The sequence below is a fragment of the Carcharodon carcharias genome, chromosome 5, assembly GCF_017639515.1.
Source record: "Carcharodon carcharias isolate sCarCar2 chromosome 5, sCarCar2.pri, whole genome shotgun sequence".
NCBI classification, from domain to species: Eukaryota; Metazoa; Chordata; class Chondrichthyes; order Lamniformes; family Lamnidae; genus Carcharodon; species Carcharodon carcharias.
Window position 1 is genome coordinate 141,359,128 of NC_054471.1, and position 20,407 is coordinate 141,379,534.

Sequence of the window (20,407 nt, forward strand, 5' to 3'; positions counted from 1 at the left end):
GCCTAACAAGAAGACCAAAGACTTGTGTTCCAGAATTTGTCGTGCCCCCAGCCAAGCTGTTCCAGTACAGCGACGAAACTGGCATCTACCAAGCTATGTGAAAAATTGCCCAGGTATGTCCTGTACATTAAACAGGAAATTAGAGATGCATGCAATAAAGTAACATCTGTAATTATGGGTGACTTTAATCTGCATATAGATTGGGCAAATCAAATTAGTAACAATAACATAGAGAAGGAATTCCTCGAGTGTATACGGGAAGGTTTTCGGGACTAATATGTTGAGGAACCAACTAGAGAGCAGGCCATCCTAGATTGGGTATTGCGTAATGAGAAAGGAATAATTGGCAATCTAGTTGTGGTAATATGATAGAATTCTTCATCAAGATGGAGAGTGACGTAGTTGATTCTGAGACTAGGGTCCTGAATCTTAATAAAGGAAACTATGATGGTATAAGATGCAAGTTGGCTATGATGGATTGGGAAACGTTACTTAAAGGAATGACGGTGGATAGGCAATGGCAACCGTTCAAAGAGCGCATGGGTGAACTGCAACAATTGTTTATTCCTGTCTGGCAAAAAAGTAAAATAGGGAAGGGGGCCAAACCATGGCTTACAAGGGAAACTAGCGATAGTATTAGATCCAAGGAAGAGGCACACATATTGGCCAGAAAAAAACAACAAACTATGGATTGGGTGTACTTTATAATTCAACAAAGGAGAACCAAGGGATTGATTAAGAAGGGAAAAATAGAGTATGAGAGTATGCTTGCGGAGAACACAAAAACTGACTGTAAAAGTTTCTATAGGTATGTGAAGAGAAAAAGATTGGTGAAGACAAATGTAGGTCCCTTATAGTCTGAAACAGGGGAATTTATAATGGGGAACAAAGAAATGGCTGACCAACTAAATACATACTTTGGTCTGTCTTCACAAAGGAGGACACAAATAACATACCAGAAATATTGGGGACACAGGGTTTAGTGAGAAGGAGGAAAGAAATCAGTATTAGTAGGGAAATGGTGTTGGAGAAATTGATGGGATTGAAGGCCGATAAATCCCCAGGGCCTGATAATCTACATCCCAGAGTACTTAGGAAAGTGGCCCTAGAAATAGCGGATACATTGGTGGTCATCTTCCAAGATTCTATAGACTGGAACAGATCCTACAGGTTGGAGGGTAGCTAATGTAACCTCACTATTTAAGAAGGGAGTTAGAGAGAAAACAGACCAGTCAGCCTGACGTCAGTAGTGGGGAAAATTCTAGAATCCATTTTAAAAGATTTAATAGCTGAGCACTTGGAAAACAGTGGCAGAATCGGATAGAGTCAGCATGGATTTACGAAAGGGAAATCATGCTTGACAAACCTATTGGGATTTTTTAGAGAATGTAACCAGTAGAGTTGATGAGGGGAAGCCAGTGGATGTGGTTTACTTGGACTTTCAGAAGGCTTTCGACAAAGTCCCACATAAGAGATTAGCGTGTAAACTTAAAGCACATTGGATTGGGGGTAATGTATTGAGATGGATAGAAAACTGGTTGGCAGACAGGAAATAAAGAGTAGGAATAAACGGGTCTTTTCCAAATGGCAGGCAGTGACTAGTGGGGTACTGCAGGGATTGGTGCTGGTACCCCAGCTATTCACAATATATATTAATAATTTAGATGAGGGAGCTAAATGTAATATGTCCGAATTTGCAGATGACACAAAGCTGGATGGGAGGGTGAGCTGTGAGGAGGATGCAGAGATGATTCAAGGCGAGTTGGACAAGCTGTGAATGGGCAAATGCATGGCAGATGCAATATAATGTGGACAAATGTGAGGTTATCCACTTTGGTAGCAAAAACAGGAAGGCAGATTATTATTTGAATGGCTATAAATTGAGAGAGGGGAATGTGCAATGAGACCTGGGTGTCCTCATACACCAGGCGTTGAAGGTTCTGTTGAAGAATCATGCGAACTCGAAAAGTTAACTGTGCTCCTCTCCTCAGATGCTGCCAGACCTGCTGAGTTTTTCCAGGTATTTTTGTTTTTGTTTTGGATTTCCAGCATCTGCAGTTTTTTGCATTTATCATAGTTGAATGTAAGTATGCAGGTGCAGCAGGTGGTAAAGAAGGCAAATGGTACGTTAGCCTTTATAGCCAGAGGATTCGAGTACAGGAACAGGGATGTCTTGCTGCAATTATACAGGGCCTTGGTGAGACCACACATGGAATATTTTGTGCAGTTTTGGTCTCCTTATCTGAGGGAGGATGCTCTTGCTATAGAGGGAGTGCAGTGAAGGTTTACCAGAATGATTCCTGGGATGGCGGGACTGACATATGAGGAGAGATTGAGTCGGTTAGGATTATATTTGCTGGGGTTCAGAAGAATGAGGGGGGATCGCATAGAAACCTATAAAATTCTAACAGGACTAAACAGGGTAGATGCAGGAAGGATTATCCTGATGATGGGGGAGTCCAGAACCAGGGGTCACAGTCTGAGGATATGGAGTAAACCACTTAGGACTGAGATGAGGAGAAATTTCTTCACCCAGAGAGTGGTGAGCCTATGGAATTCGCTACCACAGAAAGTAGTTGAGACCAAAACATTGTATGTTTTCAAGAAGGAGTTAGATATGGCTTTTGGGGTAAAAGGGATCAAAGGATATGGGGAGAAAGCAGGAGCAGACTATTGAGTTGCATGATCAGCCACAATCATAATGAATGGCGGAGTAGGCTCAAAGGGCTGAATGGCCTACTCCTGCTCCTATTTTCTATGTCTCATCTACAAGATGCACTGCAGGAATTCACTAAGGCTCCTTCGACAGCACCTTCCAAACCCATGACCACTACCATCTAGAAAGAGAAGGGCAGCAGATAGATAGGAACACCACCAACTAGAAATTCCCCTCCAAGTCACTCACCATCCTGACCTGGAAATATATCACCGTTCCTTCACTGTTGCTGGGTCAAAATCTTGGAACTCCCTAACAGCACTGTGGGTGTACCTACACCACATGGACTGCAGTGGTTCAAGAAAGCAGCTCACCATCACCTTCTCAAGGGCAACTAGGGTGGGCAATAAATGTTGGCCCAGCCAGCGAAGCCCACATCCCACAAATGAATAAAAAAAATAGAAACTATCTACCTCTGCCTTACAAATATTCAATGACCCCACCTCCACCGCCTTCAGAGGTAGAAAATTCCAAAGTTGCACAACCCTCTGAGAGAAAAAATTCTCCTCACCTCTGTCCAAAAAGAGCAACCCCTAATTTTAAAACAGTGCCCCCTAGTTCTTGATTCACTGACAAGAGGAAACATCCTTTCCACGTCCACCTTGTCAATACTGTTCAGGACATTATATACTTTAATCAACCCTCTCTCTTGTAAAGTCTAGTCTATCTAACCTTTCCTAATAAGACAACCTGCTCATTCCAGTTATCAATCTAGTACACCCCCTCTGAACCACCTCCTTACATCCTTTCTTAAATAAGGAAACCAAAACTGCACACAAATTTCAAGATGTCATCTCAACAATGCCCTGCATAACTGAAGCATAACATCCTTACTTTTATGTTCGATTCCTCTTGTAATAAAGGATGGCATTCCATTAGCCTTCTTAATTACTTGCTGTTCCTGCATACTAACTTCTTGTGACTCATGCATTAGAACACCTAGATCTCTCTGTACCTTGGAATTCTGCGACCATTCTCCATTTAAATAATACCCTGCTTTTTTATTCTTCCTGCCAAAGTGAACAACTTCAAATTTTCCAACATTATACTCCATCTGCCAGATTTGTTCCCACTCCTTCAACTTATCTATATCCATCTACAACCTCATCTCCACTTCACAACATACTTCCCTACCTATCTTTGTGCCATCTGCAAATTTAGCTATTATGCCTTCACTCCCCAATCTCAGTCATTGATATAAATTGTTAAAAGTTGAAGCCCTAGCACAGACCCCTGCGAGACTCCATTCGTCACATCATGCCAATCAGCAAAAGACCCATTTATGCATATTCTCTGTTTTCTAACAGCCAGCCAATCTTCTTTCCATGCTAATATGTTACCCCCTACACCATGAGCTTTTATTTTCTGAAATACCCTTTGATGTGGCACCTTATCAAATGCCCTCTGGAACTCCAAGTACAGCATATCTACAGGTTCCCTTTTATCCACAGCGAATGTTACTCCTTCAAATAACATCATGTTTATATTAATTTTCTCAGGTTCAGTGGTTAATAAATTTGCTTTTTCTTTGACTCAAGTAAACCTTATTTGATTGGCTCCTTATTGCCCACAGCTCAAATTGTTAAATACCTTCTGATTTGGAAAAGGCATATCCTAGTTTAAAAATAAACTTAAACTTTTGCTGTGACCAAACGAGGATGTTTAATAGAGGGAAGCTAGTTCACCCCTTCTCACCTGGTCATAACAAAGGTAATAGATAAGGCTGCAGAAGTTATGTACCCAAGAAGTTAGATTTTCATTGCAGCTGACCTCTCAGAATTCTTTGAAATGAAAAAGAGCTATGCTAGAGTAAAAGGGGACATTGGCGTCAATATTAACCACCTCACAAGGTGCGGGAGAGGATCGATGGTGTGGGGGGAGAGGTGTGAGTTAAAAAATGAAATATATGGAATGCAATCACAAATCACCATGCACTGTCTTTCAGTGTCCTCTCTAGTCTAGTGGCTTTTGAAAGAATTGTTTTCTTGTTTTGAATTATCCAGAAAGTACATAATTTTAGAACTTGAATTTTTTTTACGGCAGTGGATATAGGGACATTTGACTATTCCACTGTGAAGAAGTGGGATGCTGAATGAGCATATTTAGGTTGGGCTCCCACAATGCATTTGAGAACCCAATTTGAAATTTACTACTGCTGCATGGGTTTCCTAGAGATTGGAAAACCTGGCTGTGAAATGGAGGCCTCCCCAAGGTAAGAGCCTTCTTCAGCACTCCTTGTGCGCTGGGAGGAACAGTAATGCTCACCCTGGGCTCCTGAAGGAAGTATTCAGCCTGCTCCAATTGTCAACTTCCCGCAGGCCTCCTGATCACACATCCCTCCCCCCTTCAATATACTGGGGATTATCCCCAAAGGTCTCCAGCTGCCAGTGTTCCTTCCCGCCTGCCTCCTGGCTTTGTGAAGTTTTTCAGCCTCACATGCACTCTCTCTGTTTGTTGCAGGTATCATGTCTATTGTTTCCACTAGTAAATGAGGAGTTAATGGGAGGGCATCATATTAAGACAATCACAAAACAAAAATAATGGGGATGTTAGAAAAGATTTCTTTGCATAGGTGGCTCGCCACCACCTTCTTAGGGGCAACCAAAGGCAACAAATGCTGGCCTAGCCAACAACACCCACATCCTGTGAAAGAATAAAAAAAAGTTACAAATTTGCTGCACCAGAGTCAATAAATTATTTTAATGGAATTAATTGCTTGGAAAGAGGAATATTAAAAGATACAAAATACCACGATATTGGATATCTGAAATCAAAACAGAAAATGCTGGAAATACTCAGTTTGTTAGAGAGCACCACTTATTCACTTTCAAATTTAATCTAGAATATCATTTTCCTTAAGTTTATGCATAGTCTTTCATGTGGAATTCTCTTGAAAATTTACCAACTTTATCAAAACTAAATGTTTGTATTTAAATTTCATACCAAATCCTTGCCTACTTTTATAAAAGCTCTCTAGCTAGATAGACAGTGTCTATTGTAGCACTACAACACATGAAAAGATCTCAGAATTGATTCTAGATCTATGCTGGTTTAGTGGAACTCAGTCAGGATAGCACTTGAAATTCTACAATTAACCCAACCCCTGGGCTCAGAAAGGAAATTCAGGCTATTGATCTCTGTGTCCTGATTTCCTGTTGAAAAATGCCTATATATGTGGACATCAGTTGAGGATGTGATTAGACTCAGCTATGATACCTCTGTGGCTAAATAACACCCTGACACTGTCTTGGTTACTTTGTGAAGAAAAGTCATGTTGAGTGGTGTACCAGAGCATTTCTGGTGTTCTGAAATTGTACCCTAGTAAGTCTGAAATAAACATGTATCTTTTACACAGTAAGTAATTTTAACTGCCAAGGGGAGGCATATTTGGGTGTGGAGGGGGTGGTGTTTAAATCTTTAAAGTAGTGTGTTGGGTCCCGCCCACTTCCTGGTTCAACCTGGGTGGATTTGTAGGTGAGCGGGAAACACCTGTGAATCTGTCGGGTAAGTAATTAAAATATTCAAAGATGCAATTATCTGAGGATTTAATCCAGCATTCAGCCTTGTTGAACAGCCAGAGCACAGGTTTCTCAAACTTTGTGGAGTTTGCCAGGATCAACCAGGCAAGAGCAGGAAGTGCTTTTTCAACGTAACTGACAGGCTGGGAAGCCTTCAAACTGAGCAACTAAACAGCTGTGACTATACCTAGGTGAGAGACTGGTGCTTACAGCAGTTCTTCTGACAGTGTACTCTTCCTGCTTGACGCTGATTTGCAACTTCTTTGAAACCATTCACCTTCCTTAGACTTCACTCATCTTGATCTGCACTTCTCTGCTGTCAGCCTTCACTGTGGCATGAGAAGAGCTTATGCAGTTCTAACTTGCACCTCTGATGCAACTAAAGGAGCAGCAGCACCAGCTGTCTTTTCAGCCACATGTCGCTCTACAGGACAGAGGGGTTGGACTCAGAGATCCAGCTCAAAGGAGGCGAGACTCCCAACACAGGGCCTATGGATAGGAGATCAGTTCTCTCAACATTTGTGAGCACCAGTGCGTCAGGGGGCTCAGGCTTTAACCACAGATCTTTCCATTATAGATTCAGTCCCTTATCTTGCTGACCCTCTCTAATTGGTTGGGATAACCAGAGGCAAGATGCTAATGCCAATTGCAAAGCTCACTGATGGAATAAGCAGGTTCCCAACCCACAATCTGGAACTCCCTTCCTAACAGCACTGTGGGTGTACCTACACCAGTGGACTACTGCGGTTCAAGAAGACAGCTCATCACCACCTTCTCAAGGGCAACTAGAGTTGGGCAATAAGTGCTGGCCCAGCCAGTGAAGCCCACATCCCATGAATGAATAATTAAAAAAGAGCCTCCCCGCTCTGTGGGTCAGTTAAAATAAAATTCCACACAGTGTCTCTCTCAACCTCAAGTGTTTCAAAGTGCTTTTATAGTGTTGTTACTGTTTTAATATAGGGAAATGCTTCATTGGAGAAAATTGGGAGTAAAAAAAAATCTGTGATTGTATTCTCATACTCCAGTTAACAAATTTATCATAAAAATGTATTTTATGTTTCAGTGTTCGCCAAAAATTTATTCAGTTGGCTGGTGAAGTAACTGACTTCAAAACACATGTTATCACATCGGAACAGGTCAGCAGTATTCCAGCAATAAAGGTGTGTGTGGAAGGATCTGTTAACTGTAAAGTGTCCAGCATTGGAATGCCTATCTTGTTATTCAAGTTGTCTTTCTACTAGTTTGTATGTAATATGGAAGCTTGCTGGACCAAGGAGGTAAATGCATTTTCATATTTTAAGTTTAGCTGTGTGTCTTAAGCAATGAGTGTAAGAAGGTCCTAGTACCTGCTGTCTATTTAGGAGGTGATCAAACCCTGCTTGTCAGTTATCGACTAATGTTCAGGAAATAAGCAGCGTCCTTTTAGCATTGGGTTGACTCCATAATGACATCTGCTGGTGGAAATGCAGAATACAGTCAACCCTCTGTGATTAACTTGTAATTTGACACCAGAACCAGACATATTTGACCATAAGACATAGGAGCAGAAATTAGGCCATTCGGTTCATCGATTCTGCTCCGCCATTCAATCATGGCTGATAAGTTTCTCAACCCTATTCTCCCACCTTCTTCCTGTAACCTTTGCTCCCCTTACCAATCAAGAACCTATCTATCTCGGTCTTAAATACACTCAGTGACCTGGCCTTCACAGCCTTCTGTGGCAATGGATTCCATAGATTCACCACCCTCTGGCTAAAGAAGTTTCTCTTCATCTCTGTTCTAAAAGGTCTTCCCTTTACTCTGAGGCTGTGCCCTCGGGTCCTAGTCTCTCCTACTAATGGAAACATCTTCCCCATGTCCACTCTATCCAGGCCTTTCAGTATTCTGTAAGTTTCAATCAGATCCCCCTTCATCCTTCTAAACTCCATCGAGTATAGACCCAGAGTCCTCAAACGTTCTTCATATGTTAAGCCTTTCATTCCTGGGATCGTTCTCGTGAATCTCCTCTGGACCCTCTCCAAGGCCAGCACATCCTTCCTGAGATATAGGGCCCAAAATTGCTCACAGTATTCTAAATATGGTCTGACCAGAGCCTTATAAAGCCTCAGCAGCACATCCCTGCTTTTATATTTTAGTCCTCTCGAAATAAATACCAACATTGCATTTACCTTCCTAACTATCGACTCAGCTGCAAGTTAAGCTTAAGAGAATCCTGGACTAGGACTCCCAAGTACCTTTGCACTCCAGATTTCTGAATTCTCTCCCCATTTAGAAAATAGTCTATGCCTCTATTCTTCCTACCAAAGTGCATGACCTCACGCTTCCCCACATTGTATTCCATCTGCCACTTCTTTGCCCATTCTCCTATCCTGTCCAAATCCTTCTGCAGCCTTCCCGCCTCCTCAATACTACCTGTCCCTCCACCTATCTTTGTATCATCTGCAAACTTAGCCAGAATGCCCTCATTTCCTTCATCTAGATCATTAATGTATAAAGTGAAAAGTTGTGGTCCCAACACTGACCCCTGCGGAATTCCACTAGTCACCAGCGGCCATCGTGAGAAGGACCCCCTTATCCCCACTCTCTGCCTCCTGCCAGACAGCCAATCTTCTAGTCATGCTAGTACATTGCCTCTAACACCATGGGCTCTTATCTTACTGAGCAGCCTCCTGTGCGGCACCTTGTCAAAGGCCTTCTCGAAGTCCAAGTAAATAACATCCATTGGCTCTCCTTTGTCTAATCTACTCGTTACCTCCTCAAAGAATTCTAAAGGATTTGTCAGGCATGACCTCCCCTTGATGAAACCATGCTGACTTTGCCCTATTCTACCATGCACTTCCAAGTATTCCGAAATCTCATCCTTAATAACGGACTCTAAAATCTTACCAACGACCGAGGTCAGGCTAATAGGCCTGTAATTTCCCGTCTTTTGCCTCACTCCCTTCTTAAACAGGGGGGTTACATTAGTGATTTTCCAGTCCTCTGGGACCCTCCCTGACTCCAGTGATTCCTGAAAGATCACCACTAATGCCTCTACTATCTCTTCAGCTATCTCCTTCAGAACTCTGGGGTGTAATCCATCTGGTCCAGGTGATTTATCCACCTTCAGACCTCTCAGTTTTCCTAGCACCTTCTCCTTGGGAATGGCCACCATACTCACTTCTGCCCCCGACTCTCTTGAATTTTGGGGATGTTACTTGTGTCTTCCACTGTGAAGACTGACTCAAAGTATCTATTCAGTTCCTCCGTCATTTCTTTGTTCCCCACTACTACTTCTCCAGCGTCATTTTCCAGCGGCCCATTTGCAGTATTCTACAGCCGTGTTGATGATTGACCAGCTAGTCCTGTTCTGGGGAAGAGCTATAAGAGAGGGCCTTAGTTCTTTCTTTTCACCTCCAGGTAACCCTGTTCACCCATGTTCCAACCATTTGGGTGGTCCTAACTGGACAAGTAGCAGGAAGTTTACCAGTAATCTCTACTAGTAAGCTAGACAGATGTAGCTGGTTTTATTGAGCTGGGACGTGGGAAAGGGATGGGATGGGACGGATGTGGGGGAAGAAGTGGGGTGGGGTGGGTGGGTGGCTAAATGTTGGCTTTGTCAATATACACCTAAGATGCCTTCAAACTCTGCATGCACTTTCCTCTTTGGGATACACCTGACTTATTCAAGTTCAGAGAATTTTAGTGTACTAGATCAATAGCAAAAAGAAGAGTTAAGAGGAGAAAAGTGGCAGAAAAGGGACAAAGAGACATAAAGAAGCAGAAGAGAGAGACACTGATGGAATTTAATGGAGCCTGATGGAGCTGGTAGCAAGGCCCGACAGCATGCTGAAGTCTCAGCTGCATTGAGAAGCCTCAGCACTGCAGAGGTTTCTACTCTTCAGGGCTTCTTATGGTCTCTTCTTGTGCCTCCCACAAGTTCAAACATCATGGGTGAAAAACAGATTCCTGTGTCTGCACCGGGCCAAGCTCTGCAGGGACATCAGAACAATCACAGCCACAACTTACAGTGCAACCTCCACCAGCTCAGATACAGTCACCTTGGTGGGTCCTCACACACACATAGATAAGGTGGCACTGGTTGATAAGTATGTTGTAGATAAACAGGTAAAGGTGACAGAGGCAGAAGCAGCTGTGGGCAGTCCCCTCAGAGGATGGAGAACAGGCACAGCTCTGCTCAGCTGGGCACAGATGAAGAGTCTTGGCAGTCACAGGAAAGGATGCACTATCTGGACCAGCAGTAACACATGTGTTCCAATATGTCAGGGTAGCCTGAGGTAGTACGAGTCATGGACTGAGAATGGAGGACTCTGTTCAGCTCATATCTGCCACCATGGCTCAGAGCTTTGAGTGCATGAGCTCCTCTACTCAGGGGAATCTAGAACACAGGGGCACAGTCTAAGGATAAGGAAATGATCATTTAGGACTGAGATGAGGAGAATTGAGGGTTAGGAATCTTTGGAATTCTCTACCTCAGAGGGTTGTGAATCCTCCATCATTGAATATATTTAAGGCTGAGATAGAGCTTTGGTCTCTCAGGGAATCAAGTGATATGTGCAGTGCGCAGGAAAGTAGATTTGAAGCCAAGGATCATCCATGATTGTATTGCATGGCAGAATGAGCTCAATGAGCTATATGGTCTACTCCTGCTTGAGTTTTTTATGTTGTTCTGCTTCCATTGAGAGAACGGTCAAGCTCATAGATATGTGACATCACATGGAGTGCATGCAGGAACTGTGCACTGACATTCACAGAAATCATGGCACACTCTATAGCATTTGTAACAGTCAGTGGTTTTGGCGGTAGAGAGAGGTTTGGAGTGCCAGTTGCGCCCCAGCTGGTGGGCCCCTCCAGTTATCTGGAATGCTAGTCATGGGTTGAGGCAGTCACTGAGGACGATGACGGTGCCTCCCCTCATGTGGCATCGATATCATTGGCCTCCTTGACCCCTTTTGATTTAGAGACCATCTGTGAAGCCAGGCCCCATGATGCTGCCACAGCCACCTCCCTGTACAGTTGGGGCACCTTTGTATCCTGCATCTTACCCCTTCTCTTCCACATCCTGCAACTCCACTTCTTCAATTAGTTGTGTCGATCTAGCAAATTGCCATCTTCAAGAGCCAAGCCCTCTGAGGGACATGGACTCCATTGAAATCCTAACCTTTGTTCCTCTCCTTGGCCTTCCTCATGCCCAGGGCTCTGCCCTTGCAGTGAAGGATGTTGCTCCGGATTGCCACTAGACCTGAAATAATCTGAGAATCATGCTCCCATTGCCAGCTGTGACCTTCTTGCACTCAGTTGGACTTCCACTTGTATCTGGAACCTTTGCCTCCTCCTCTTATGCTCCAAGCTGCCAGCAAGGTGATGACACCCTGCACTGCCTGAGTGCTTCGTGACAACTCCCGCTGCAACCTGTGTATACCTGATGGTGCATTTGTGCCAATGACTGAGTGTCCCTCTCAGCTGTTCTCCCTTTCATGAGTCCACCTAATTTCTTGGTATGGCTGTGACTGGCTCCCAGCTGCGTTTCCACCTCCATGCACCTGGTCTGCCCCCAACCCAATGTGCTGCGAGTGCACCCGAATCAAAATCTGCACGTGGTCTTTAAAAGCTCACGATGAGCTCCTTAACTCCCTTAATTGAACTTTGCAAATCAGGTAGGTTCACAGAGCTGGTCACCCTCCACTCTGATGGAACTCGCTGGCATCAGGAATGGTGACAGAAAACCAGCATGCTAGCTGGCGTTGTTATTTTCATTGTCCACCCACCTCCAGTCCTTCCCCTGGTGGGAATAAAAAGTCCAAGCTGAAAAATCAGCAGGTCCAGCTGGAATGCATCCTAAGCAATCCTAGTACTGATGAAAATTGCAGTAGCTTTTCCTCCTTGGAGTGGTGCCAGAGGACTGGAATTGGAAATATTATACCCCTGTCCAAAACTAGAGGAGAGGGAATAAATTCAGTAACAATAGGCTAGTCAGGCTAAAATAGTTGGTAGGGAATCTTCCAGAGATCATAATCTGAGGCAAAATTAATTGCCATTTGGAAAACATGAGCTAACAAATTACAGCTAGCATGGATTTGTTAAAGGAAAAATATGGCTAACAAACTTGATAAACTAGTTGTTTGATAAACTAATAGAGAAGGTTAATGTGAGTGGTAGGGTTGATGTGTATTTGACCTTTCAAAAGAAATTGTATAGTATAAAGGACTTGTTAGCAATATTGAAGCCCATGAGATTAAAGGGGCAGTGGCAACATAGATATAAAATTGGCTAAGAAACAGAATGTTCTCTGGTACACATTTCAGAATTCCTTCCCCTTCATGCCCTTTACACTGTTTTCCCCAGTATATTTTAGAATAATTCAAGACCTCCATTATCCCTTCTCTATCATTTTGACGCCTTTCTGAAATTTGCTTGTAGATTTGCTTTTCCATCTTCTTTCCAATATTTTGTGACCCATCATATACATCCAGCATCATAATAGCTTCTGTTTAATTCTAAACAAATAGACTTTGGGCTGGATTTTCGTGTTGGGCTCAGGAAATGCGAGTCAGGTCAATTCCTGACTTAAGAAACCTGAGTCTGTCACCTCTGCCCACACTCATCATAATGGCCCCAGCTGTTAAAACAAACTCTTGGAAATGCAAACAATGGGGCCTATTGAAACTGCAAAAAACAGATGGCCCATTTTTTTTCTATGCTACAAGAGATGTCTTGTCAATCAAAGCAATCCAGGAGCAGGGCTCTATTTTTTTCTCTAAGTGAAAACTGCAGACCAGTTTATTTTCCCAAAATTTAAAGGGCTGTGGACATTTAAATTACTTCAGATCATGATGCTAGAGTTCCCAAACTTTGAATGCATAAATAAAATGTTTCCCAATCGGAAAAGTACTCTAATGCATCTCAACACTTACACAATGCTGATCAATGTAATGGTCCTTTGCACAACAGAGCGCTATAAATCAATAACTGCAGTAAAAATACATCTAACTTATAATACATAATCTAATAATGATATTTGAAGCTGCCAAACCATGTAACACTTACCTGTCAGAATTTTCCCAACTCCTCAGCAGGCTTCCCCCAGATTCACAAACTGTCAAACAAGGTGGATTTTCAGAAGCTTCCCAAAACCCGCCTGACCCAAGAAAAATACTGGGGGCATGAAGAACAAGTTTCACCTAGGGCTGTCAATGGTAACCCCGATGTCAGAAGACGTGCCTGCAGGCTCACAACCTGAACCTGATCAGAACTCTTCGCGCCAATGGGAAGTTTCTGTGGGTTACTATTCCAATCGGAAATTCAAAATTGCAGACCTGCAGAATTGTTTTTTGTTCAACCCGCACACATTTCCAATCTTTTTGGGACATGAAAATTTTGCCCGCTTGTTTTTGAGTCTCAAGCATTTTTGACTTTACAAGTCACTTTACAACCTGTGACAGCTTGTTTGAACAATGCTGTCATCTCTGCCTTTTTTTTCCCCCTTTTTAGTGCTCCTGAAAGCTTTGTAGCCAAGTTCCCATTTCTGCCCTTGGTTAAGCCAGGTCTCCATTTTGCTAATGTATCATTATCCAGTGGAGTTGTTCAGCAACCCTATTTATCAGACATAAAAGATTTACATGTGCTCTAAGTATGCTTAGTCTGCTTTGCAATACTTTCACTGTAGCCCCGATTTTAAATTAGTTCGTGAATCAGCTTGAGGTTGAGAAGCAGGTGGCCAGCTCCTAGTATCTTTTCAGCAAGTAGCCCAGGCACTTTAACTCCTGTTATAACACGAAACACATCTTTCCCTCATCTCCCCTGTCAACATTCCATAGGGACTGTTTCCTCTGTGACACCCTGGTTCATTCCTTTGTCACCCCCAACACCTCATCCTCTTTCCATAGCACCCTCTCATGAAATCACAGGAAGTGTAACATCTGCCCCTTTACCTCCTATCTCCTCACTATCCAAGGCTCCAAACACTCCTTCCAGGTGAAGCAGCAATTCACTTGCATTTCTTTTGATTTAGTCTACTGCATTCATAGGTCACAATGCGGTCTCCTCTACATTGGGAAGACTAAACGCAGACTGGGTGATTGCTTTGCGGAACACCTTCACTCAGTCCTCATGCATGACCCTGACCTACCTATCACTTGCCTTTTTAATTCACAACTTGCTATCATGCCCACATTCCTGTCCTTGGCCTGCTACAGTGTTCCAGTGAAGCCTGACACAAACTGGAGGAACAGCAGCTCATCTTCTGATTAGGCACTTTACAGCCTTCTGGACACAATACTGAGTTCAACAACCTCAGACCATGAACTCTGTCCTCCATTTTGATATATATATTCTTGTTCAACCCCCTCCCCACAAAGAGCCAGTCTGTAACTTGTACATATGTTTTGCTTTCAGAGAACACTGACCCTTGTTCTGCTGTTAACACATGCTGCTATCTGACCTTTATGCCACTATTAGCACCTGCCTTAGTCTTTAACACTATCATTACCACTCCCTTTGTCTTGTGTCCATGACATTTTTCTCATGTCTCTCCTGAACTCCCACCTATCCCTTACCTTCTATTTTAACCCACTTACTCTACTCCCTCTCTTCCATAAAATCCATCACATTTTACCTCTCTTCAACTCTAAAGAAGAGTCATAAGGACTCAAAATGTTAACTCTGTTTCTCTCACCACAGATGCTGCCAGATCTGCTGAGATTTTCCAGCATTTTCTGTTTTTATTTCCGATTTCCAACATCCTCAGTATTTTGCTTTTACTTTAACTCCTGTGCCTCATTTTAATATGATTGAGGGTTTTCCTCCTGGTAGCTTTGAGAATCAGGGTGCTCAGTCTTACGATGTGCACAATTGCTATGACTCTTAAGGCCCAATTAAAATGGGTCTTAAAGCAAGATTGTATCCCCTGCTTGGATTTTTCTTTGGACATTTTGAGGACTCATTTTACCTACAGAGATGAGTTGAAGGGCTGTCCTCCACTTTTCTGATGCTTTGCTGAATGTCCTGGTGAAGCATGTGAGGGTAAGGAGGGAGAAACTTCCCCAAAAGCCACAAGAGGAATCCCAAGGCCATAAGAAAGCCTGCCTGGACAGACATGGCTGAAAAAGTCAGTGCCACCAGCATCACCCTCTGGATCTCGATTCAATGAGCAGCCAGGGTGAGCTCAGCTCTTCACCACTTCAACCTCTCAACAGTACTTCATAACATTCCTGTCACCTCCTACTCCCCTCCATCACATCTTTCTGCATACAATCACAATGCAAACTGTAACACCTATTTTTCTCACGCCCGCCAAACTCTCTTCTTCCTTACCTTTATTTACACCACACATTCTCTTCTAACATACTATCGCTTGAATAGCCGCCAACTCTTCTCACCACATTCCTCAAATTTGGCTTTACATTCATCAACTCCTCATCCTCATTTCATCTTGCTTTAATCTTTCACTTTTCTCCATTTCTCGCTATACACGATATACACACACCTTTCAACAACTCTCTCACTCTTTCAGGAGAACAGGATCACACATAACAGGAAGGAAAAAAACAAGGCTGCAGAGGAGTTGGCAACATTATCATTTTCACTAAAGCACAGCAGAATGTCCTGAAGATTATTGACTCAGGCAGAGCCAGCAACCTTGGGGAAAGTGAAACTGGTGCTCTAGCTAAGTAGAGTGTTTGTATATTACTTATAACCATCAACACCTCACCACGTATACAGCAAATACCAGAACTTCAAGTCCTATTCTCAAGATCGTTACCTGCAAATGTCCAGCTTCAATCTGCCACCCTAACTATAGTCTCTTTTTCTTCTAGGTCCTTCTGAGCAGCAAGAATTTTCTGCAGTAGGCACCTCAGAGAAGGACAGACCTCCTGAGGATTCATTGTCACATGCTGTTAAAACGAGATCAGACACTGGCAGTCTATATAGGTTAAATAGTGAGACAGAAGGGCCTGCACATGCTGAAATTAACACATGTGCCGAAATTAACCCAGTACTAATGAGCAGCAATAGGCACATCCTAGGACAGCTTGCCAGAGGATGAGGCCTCCTCCCAGTTCTGCCGAGGAGGCTATAGATGTGGATAGAGGTGCACAGCCCTGAAAAGAGAACCGTTGGCATCACACAAGGAGTTATGTAATTCATTTGATAGGCTGTCAAGAGGCTTCAATGCTATGGCTGAGTATGGAGGAGTCTGCTTCTAATCTGTGTGTTCACAGCTTGCATGGCATTGGCACTCTGCATTCTACCTTGGGAGAATGTGGCTCTGTGCAAAATGCTGCAGTCAGTCCCTCACAAAAGGACTCTGTGTGGATGATATGGGTAGATGAGTAGAACTGATGAGCCCAGCCTCATGTGCATGTCAGAGGTGCAATGGAATTGTGTGATATAATAAGTCTGGTCTTTTGTCACCTTGACAAATATCTACTTCCAGAAAGCTAACTGGGCCAGATTTCCCTAGCAGCAGCCAAGATATCAACATGAAAACAATAGATTTGCATGCCCTAATAGTTGATTGCTTCCTTCAGTGCAAAAACTCAAAGTAAAAAATGACCTAACAAAGAGTCGTTAAGTGTGTTGGAACTGAAGAGACTAATTGTTAATAATTGCAAATTTATTTACCACAACCCACCAAGTGGAAGAAAGTCAAATTTTGTTTGGTCATCATTGAGATGAAAGAAAATGTGAGAGTTTGGCACTCCTGGAAGAAGAAAATATAGCTATTAATAACCATGAGCAATATTTTAGTATCTAACCCTTATTTACAGTTAATGTCGCTCATCTGTGTTCTGAAACAGGTGAATCCATTTAGAGACCAAATATGTAAGGTGTTTAGTTGGAATGAAGACGGATTATTTTCATTTGATGAATTCCTGGAAATGATGTCAGCCTTTAGTGAAAATGCATCGCTTTCTGTAAAAGCAGACTATGCCTTTCGAATTTATGGTATGTTTTTCACCATTAAAATACTTTTTTTGATCAAAATTAAGTATAGCCAATATTGAGCATAAAAGTCCAACCATTTAACAAAAAGAATAAGTTGATACTTGAGAGGAAATCACTACAATTTATATTTTGATTGAGGAAGAAGGATTATGCCAAGCTTAATTCATATTGGGGTTAAATATATAATATACGTATTCTTCCCAGAGCGGTGAGGTGGATTGGCTGGTGAGTGTTTTTACTGTTTTCCCCTTCCTCAAAATTAGGGATTGAGTCTAAGCAGCCGGGAAATTAAGGGGAGAATTTTCTCCCCGTCGGGCGGGCTGGGTGAGAGCAGGCATGGGCAAGCGTGCAGCCAATTGCCGCCCACAATCAGCTGCATGCCGGTATTTTACATGAGTGGGCCAATTAAGGCCAGTCCAGCGTGACGCGCGCCTGGAAGTGCTGAGTGCTCCCTGTGCAGGCAGGGGGAGGAGGGAGAGTCGGAGCCTGCGCTCTTTACTGAGGCACAGAGCTGCCTCAGGGAGATTACTTTGAAGAATTGAAATAAAGAAAAAAAATTATTCAGACCTGAGCTGGAACATGTCAATGAATTTTAATAAAAATTTTTATTTAATTTATAAAGCCTTCATGAAATCTCATTCCACCCGTGACTGAGGTTTCATGATAAATGTGAAGGCCTCCTGGGCTCTTCACCTGCCCACCAACCACCCCTGCACGCCAACTGGAAGATTCAGGCCTAAGTGTTAAAAATTTTAAGTATTTAATTGATGCCAACAGAAGGGAATAATTGTTGAGTCTTATCCTTTATTTTTAAGTAAGGTTTATTACTATTAGTAGGGTTTATTAGTATTTTTTTTAATCCATTCATGAGATGTTGGCTTCGCTGGCTGGGCCAGCATTTATTCCCTAGTTGCCCTTCAGAAGGTGGTGGTGAGCTGCCTTCATGGACCACTGCAGACCATGTGGTGTAGGTACACCCACAGTGCTGTTAGGAAGATAGTTCCAGGATTTTGACCCAGTGACAGTGAAGGAATGGCGATATATTTCCAAGTCAGGATGGTGAGTGACTTGGAGGGGAACTTCCAGATGGTGGTGTTCCCATCTATCTGCTGCCCTTGTCCTTCTAGGTTATAGTGGTCATGGGTTTGGAAGGTGCTGTCTAAGGAACCTTGGTGAATTTCTGCAGTGCATCTTGTAGATGGTACACACTGCTGTTACTCTGCGGTCATTGGTGGAGGGAGTGAGTGTTTCTGGATGTGGTGCCAATCAAGAGGACTGCTTTGTCCTGGACCATGTCCAGTTTCTTCAGTGTTGTTGGAGCTGCACTCACCCAGGCAAGTGGGCAGTATTCCATTACACTCCTGACTTGTGCTTTGTAGATGGTGGATAGGCTTCAGGGAGTCAGGAGGTGAGTTACTTGTCGCACGATTCCTAGCCTCTGACCTGCTCTTGTAGCCACAGTATCTATATGGCAAGTCTAGTTCAGTTTCTGGTCAATGGTAACCCCTAGGATCTTGATAGTGGGGGATAGTAATGGTTTTGAACATCAAGGGACAATGGTTGGATTCTCTCTTGTTGGAGATGGTCATTGCATGACACTTGTGTGGCACGAATGTTACTTGCCACTTGTCAGCCCAAGCCTGGATATTGTCCAGGTCTTGCTGCATTTGGACATGGACTGCTTCAGTATCTGAGGAGTTGCTAATAATCGTGGGTGATTTTAATCTGCACATAAACTGGAAAAATCAGACTGGCAGTCGTAGCATAGCTGAGGAGTTCATAGAATACTTTCAAGATAGGTTTTTTAGAGAAGCACGTTCTGAAACCAAGCAGAGAGCAGGTTATATTAGACTTGGTATTGTGTAATGTTACAGGATTAATTAATAGCCTCAGAGTAAAGGCACCCCTAAGTAGCAATGACCACAATTTTAATGAATTTTACATCCAGTTTGAAAGGAAGAAGAGTGGGTCTAAGACTATTATTTTAAACTTAAATAAGTGCAACTATGTGGGTATGAAAGCTGAGCTAGTTGAAGTGAACTGAGATACTAGGCTAGGGGATAAATCAATAGAGAAGCAATGGCGGACATTTAAAGGGATATTTCAGAATACTCAGAAAAAGTATATTCCGACTATAAAGAAAAATTCTAAGGGGAGGACCCACCATTCCTGGTTAACTAAAGAAGTTAAGGAAAGCATCAAACTTAAGGAAAAAGCATATAACTGCACAAAGCTGAGTGGCAGGTCAGATGATTGTCAGAATATAAAGAATGACAGAGAATGACTAAAAGGTTAATCTGGAGAAAGAAATTAGAGTATGAGAGGAAGCTAGCTAGAAATGTAAAAACGGATAGCAAGAGGAATTTAAAAAGGAAAAGTGTAAGTAAAGTGAGTGTTGAATCTCTACAGAGGGATAGTGGGGAGTTAGTTGTTGATAATAAGGAAATGGCTGATGGAATGTACAAGTATTTTGCTTCTGTCTTCATTATAGAGGATACATAAAACATTCCAGTAATAGGTGTAAATCAGGAGGTGATGGGAGAGGGGAACTTGGTGAAATTACAATCATTAGGGAAGCAATACTGAGCAAACTGATGGAGCCACAGGCTGACAAGTCTCTGGGTCCAGATGGACATCATCCTAGTGTCTTATAAGAGGTGGCTAATGAGGTAGTAGATGCATTGGTATTAATTTTCCATAATTTGCTAGATTCTGGAAAGGTTTCATCAGACTGGAAAGTAGCAAATATAACCCCTCTCTATTCAAGAAGGGAGGGAGGAAACTATAGGCCAGTTAGTGTGACATCTGTTGTGGGGAAGTTGTTAGAATCGATCATGAAGGAGGTTATAGCTGGGCAATTAGAGAAACTCAAGGTAACCAGGAAGAGTCAGCATGGCTTTGTGAAAGGGAAATCATGTTTAACCAATTTATTGGAGTTCTTTGAAGGAGTAACATGCGCTGTAGATAAAGGGGAGCCTGTAGACATAATGTACTTGGATTTCCAGAAGGCATTTGATAAAAGGTTATTGTGAGAAAAAAAGCTCATGGTGGAGGGGGTAACATATTAGCATGGATGGAAGTTTGGCTGGCTGGCAGAAAACAGAGTGTGCTTAAATAGATCCTTTTCTGATTGGCAGGATGTGATGAGTGGAGTCCCAGAGGGATATGTTCTGGGGCCTCAACTTTTTACAATTTATATCAGTGACCAATTTGCAAATGACACAAA

At 42.8% G+C, this 20,407-nt stretch overlaps 1 protein-coding gene across 1 annotated transcript in view; it reads left to right on the forward strand.

Moving 5' to 3' along the window:
- LOC121278014 (calcium and integrin-binding family member 4-like) overlaps positions 1-20,407 on the forward strand; it is a 94,648-nt gene that overhangs the window by 26,537 nt on the left and 47,704 nt on the right. The window contains exons 3-4 of the mRNA XM_041188014.1: positions 7,298-7,394; positions 17,034-17,181. Coding sequence (XP_041043948.1) covers positions 7,298-7,394; positions 17,034-17,181 — 245 coding nt within the window. The remainder of the gene's footprint in view (positions 1-7,297; positions 7,395-17,033; positions 17,182-20,407) is intronic.